Source organism: Mus musculus, chromosome Y (assembly GCF_000001635.26).
Source record: "Mus musculus strain C57BL/6J chromosome Y, GRCm38.p6 C57BL/6J".
Taxonomy (NCBI): domain Eukaryota; kingdom Metazoa; phylum Chordata; class Mammalia; order Rodentia; family Muridae; genus Mus; species Mus musculus.
The window spans coordinates 75,024,699-75,027,864 of NC_000087.7; the positions used below are offsets into that span (position 1 = coordinate 75,024,699).

General features: G+C 40.1%; 1 protein-coding gene across 1 annotated transcript; it reads right to left on the reverse strand.

The window, feature by feature from the left end:
* Positions 1 to 693: 693 nt before the first annotated feature.
* Gm20813 (predicted gene, 20813) lies at positions 694 to 1,377 on the reverse strand. The gene has a single exon (XM_017318882.1). It carries the CDS (start codon positions 1,375 to 1,377, stop codon positions 694 to 696), a length of 684 nt encoding a protein of 227 aa, XP_017174371.1.
* Positions 1,378 to 3,166: the final 1,789 nt, after the last annotated feature.

Sequence of the window (3,166 nt, forward strand, 5' to 3'; positions counted from 1 at the left end):
CAATCAGCTTTAATGCCAGCTCCATGGGATCTGACAACTCATGTCTCTGTGGTCACCTATACTCTCAAGCTCATGCCCTACTCCCACCCATATAAATAAAGATAATAAATCTTAAAATGAGAGACAAGTTTCATTTGGTTTCATTATTCAAATGAAACCTTATTTTGTCTGATTTCTGAATCTCTTTGGATCAGTTTTCTGGGTTGCACTTTGTGTAACAAGGCCACATTCCTTTTATCTATCACTTTTTCCCCAACTTGTTGTTTCTCCCTCAGACTTCATACCAGAGATTCTATCTATGTCCTGTCTTTCTCTGCTTCTTCCTAAAAATCCATTTTTTGCTGCCATCCCTGCTCCTCTAAGTCATATCTCCAATTCCTTGCTCACTATGCAGACCACAGAATCTAAGTCCTGTCCATTTTAGCCTGTGTGATATTAGATGTATGCACTGTTCATAGCCTGCGTTGCAACTTTCATCTTCCTTTGATGTTCTTTCTACCATAGTCCATCTCTTCCAACAAAGTGTTCACTAAAAGCATGTCATGTCACACGTATTAATTTTTAGAACAAAACAAATTTTATTGACAAAGATACTGAGGTTGTCAAAGACCCATAGGTACCCAACACAGGAAAACAAACATTTTTTTTCAATCCTATAAGTTTACTTTTCTGTACTTTGTGATTTTTTACAATTTAAGTGATATTTGACACCAGAGTATAGACATAGATATGGAGGTCACCGAGAAATTTGATAAAGTACACAGTAGGATTGGCTAGAACTTTGTAAACAACCTTTCCGAACTTTTTGGATCCATCATCTCTGGTGTACTGCACCCAGGAACCTATTAAGAAGTCATTGTCATCACCTGATCTCGCCCCAGCCAGAGGGGTCTCTGGAATGATGTGGAGGTTACCTTCCTTGTAGTCATCCAGGAGCTGATAGACGTAGAGGACCGGATCCTTCTTGTAGGAAATGTAAAAATAGTCCTGTAAGAATGGCACCTGGGCTAGCACCATCCCACTCCAGTTGTCCTCAGAGCCATCTTTCCCCTCAAATTTGTGTTGTACCTCTCTGCCAACCAGTTCGCCTGCGAGGTGGACATCCCTCACCTGAGGAAAAACTACTTTGTGAGGCAAGACCTTAAGATTTAAAATCCTCTCATCGCTGTGGAGCTCCTGTCCGTAGACACTGTCAATTCCGTCATACTTCACCAAATAAAGAGAAGGGTTTGTTGGCAGTTGACCTAGAATGATGGCCTTCCAATGGGTGACAGGCTCATTACCTTCCTTCCACCCGTGAGAAATTCTGCAGCCAACAATATTCCCCAGGGCCTGGGAAGAAGGCTTCCTCCTACTCTTCTTCTTGAGTGATGTCATGCTCAGACTCTTCAGATGTATTGTCTTCTACCTGGCTGTAGACCTGTTGTGGTAGATCACACTGTCTTGTGGCTTCCATTCCCTTCAAATATCATACTTGCTCATTGCCTGGGACTGAAGATCTTGCCCGTTTAAACCAGACACAATGCTGTTGCCTCTGTCATATATATGAATTCCTGATGGGCAATGGTTATGGGTTGGGAGTGAATGCTGGACCAAGACTCTTCTCTAAGAGAACTTCTGAGCAGGTGAAGAAGATTATGCTAAACAGTTTTGAGCTCCTAAAATTAATTTTATAAAAATAAGAAGTTAATAAGTCAGCCATGGTGGTACACGCATTTAATCCCAGAACTCAGAAGGCAAGGACAGGCAGATTTCTAAATTAGAGACCAGCCAGGTCTACAAAGTGAGTTCCAGGGCAGTCAGTGCTATAGAGAGGAACCCTGTCTCAACAACAACAACAACAACATCAAGTAAAAGAAAACAAACGAAAATCAAACGAAAAACAAACAAAACAGAAATACAAACAAAAAAATAACAAAACAAACAATCAAGTGGAGAAGTTAATAGGAAGTGGTAGTGACCCATAACTTTAATCATAGTACTCAAGAGGCAGAGTGAGGCAGACCTTAGTGAGAGAAAGACTAGTCTGGTCTACACAGTGAGTTTCCTGACAGCCAAATCTAAACATACAGAAACTCAAATAAAATTAACCAAGCAAGCAAACAAACAAACAAAGAAACAAAGAAACAAGGGAAACAAGGAAATAAAAATAGTGTAATTAACAAGTAATTCTCTAGAGCTCAGAATAACATACTCAGATCAACATTTATTTCTTCAGACCTGAGTAAATTTGTCTCTGATGAGGATCCTCTCCTTGAATTTCTATGTCAATTTAGGTGGTGCTATGACAATTACCCCCAATGATCAAGAAGAAGAGAAAAAAAAAAAAAAAAAAAGGCCAGAGGGGTCACCATGATTCTCTTGTACGCGTAAGCTCTGAGCTAAGTTCTTGCATTCACAAATATCTTCCCAGGGACACAGCACACCACTGTCCTTCTTTATTGTTTCTCCTGACCCAGCTTCAGAATTATTCGATGAAGCCATTGCATCACTGAACTCAAGAACAACTCAAAAAGTCGAGGCAATTTCAGCCTTTTAGAACTAATAACTTCTAACATGCACATGGACAAACAGGAGCTTTGGCATTTTAGTGGAATTGTGATCTAGATATGGTTAGCAAGGATAATAAATTCAGGAGATAAACTAACCTAGACCATTCATCTACCTTGCTAATAAACATGGGGAAAGTAGAATGTACAGTAACTCACTGTAGGAGAGAAAATTTTTAGCTTTCTGTAGCTATGAGGGTCCCAATTACTTCATAAATGTACTTACCCATAGAAAAATATCCTAGTCGTCAAGATCTCCTGATACAGACCAGGCACCAAAAGCCTGTGGGAAAAAATGACCTGGCTTTGACACACCACTGTGAAGATAGTGAACTCACCTTGAATGGATTCTAGCGCCTCCAAGTGGAATAGATGCGCAACCTCCAGCCAGTGCTCTGTGACATCACCCTAGTTCAGCTTACATCATAGAACCCCTCTCAGGCTGGTTCCTTCCCTAGTTACACTCAGAAACATTCAGCATCTCGAATTTACCTTTTCATATGGCCTCCTAGAAATAATAAATGAAATCCCAACTGAAAGGCCTGATGATCTGAGTAATATTCTGCCAAAGAATTACACCCTTGCATGGTTTTTATTGTTTGGTTGTTGAATTTTTA

Coding starts and splice junctions, on each gene's coding strand:
- Gm20813 (XM_017318882.1), bottom strand. CDS start 1,377: ATGACATCACTCAAGAAGAAGAGTAGGAGGAAGCCTTCTTCCCAGGCC.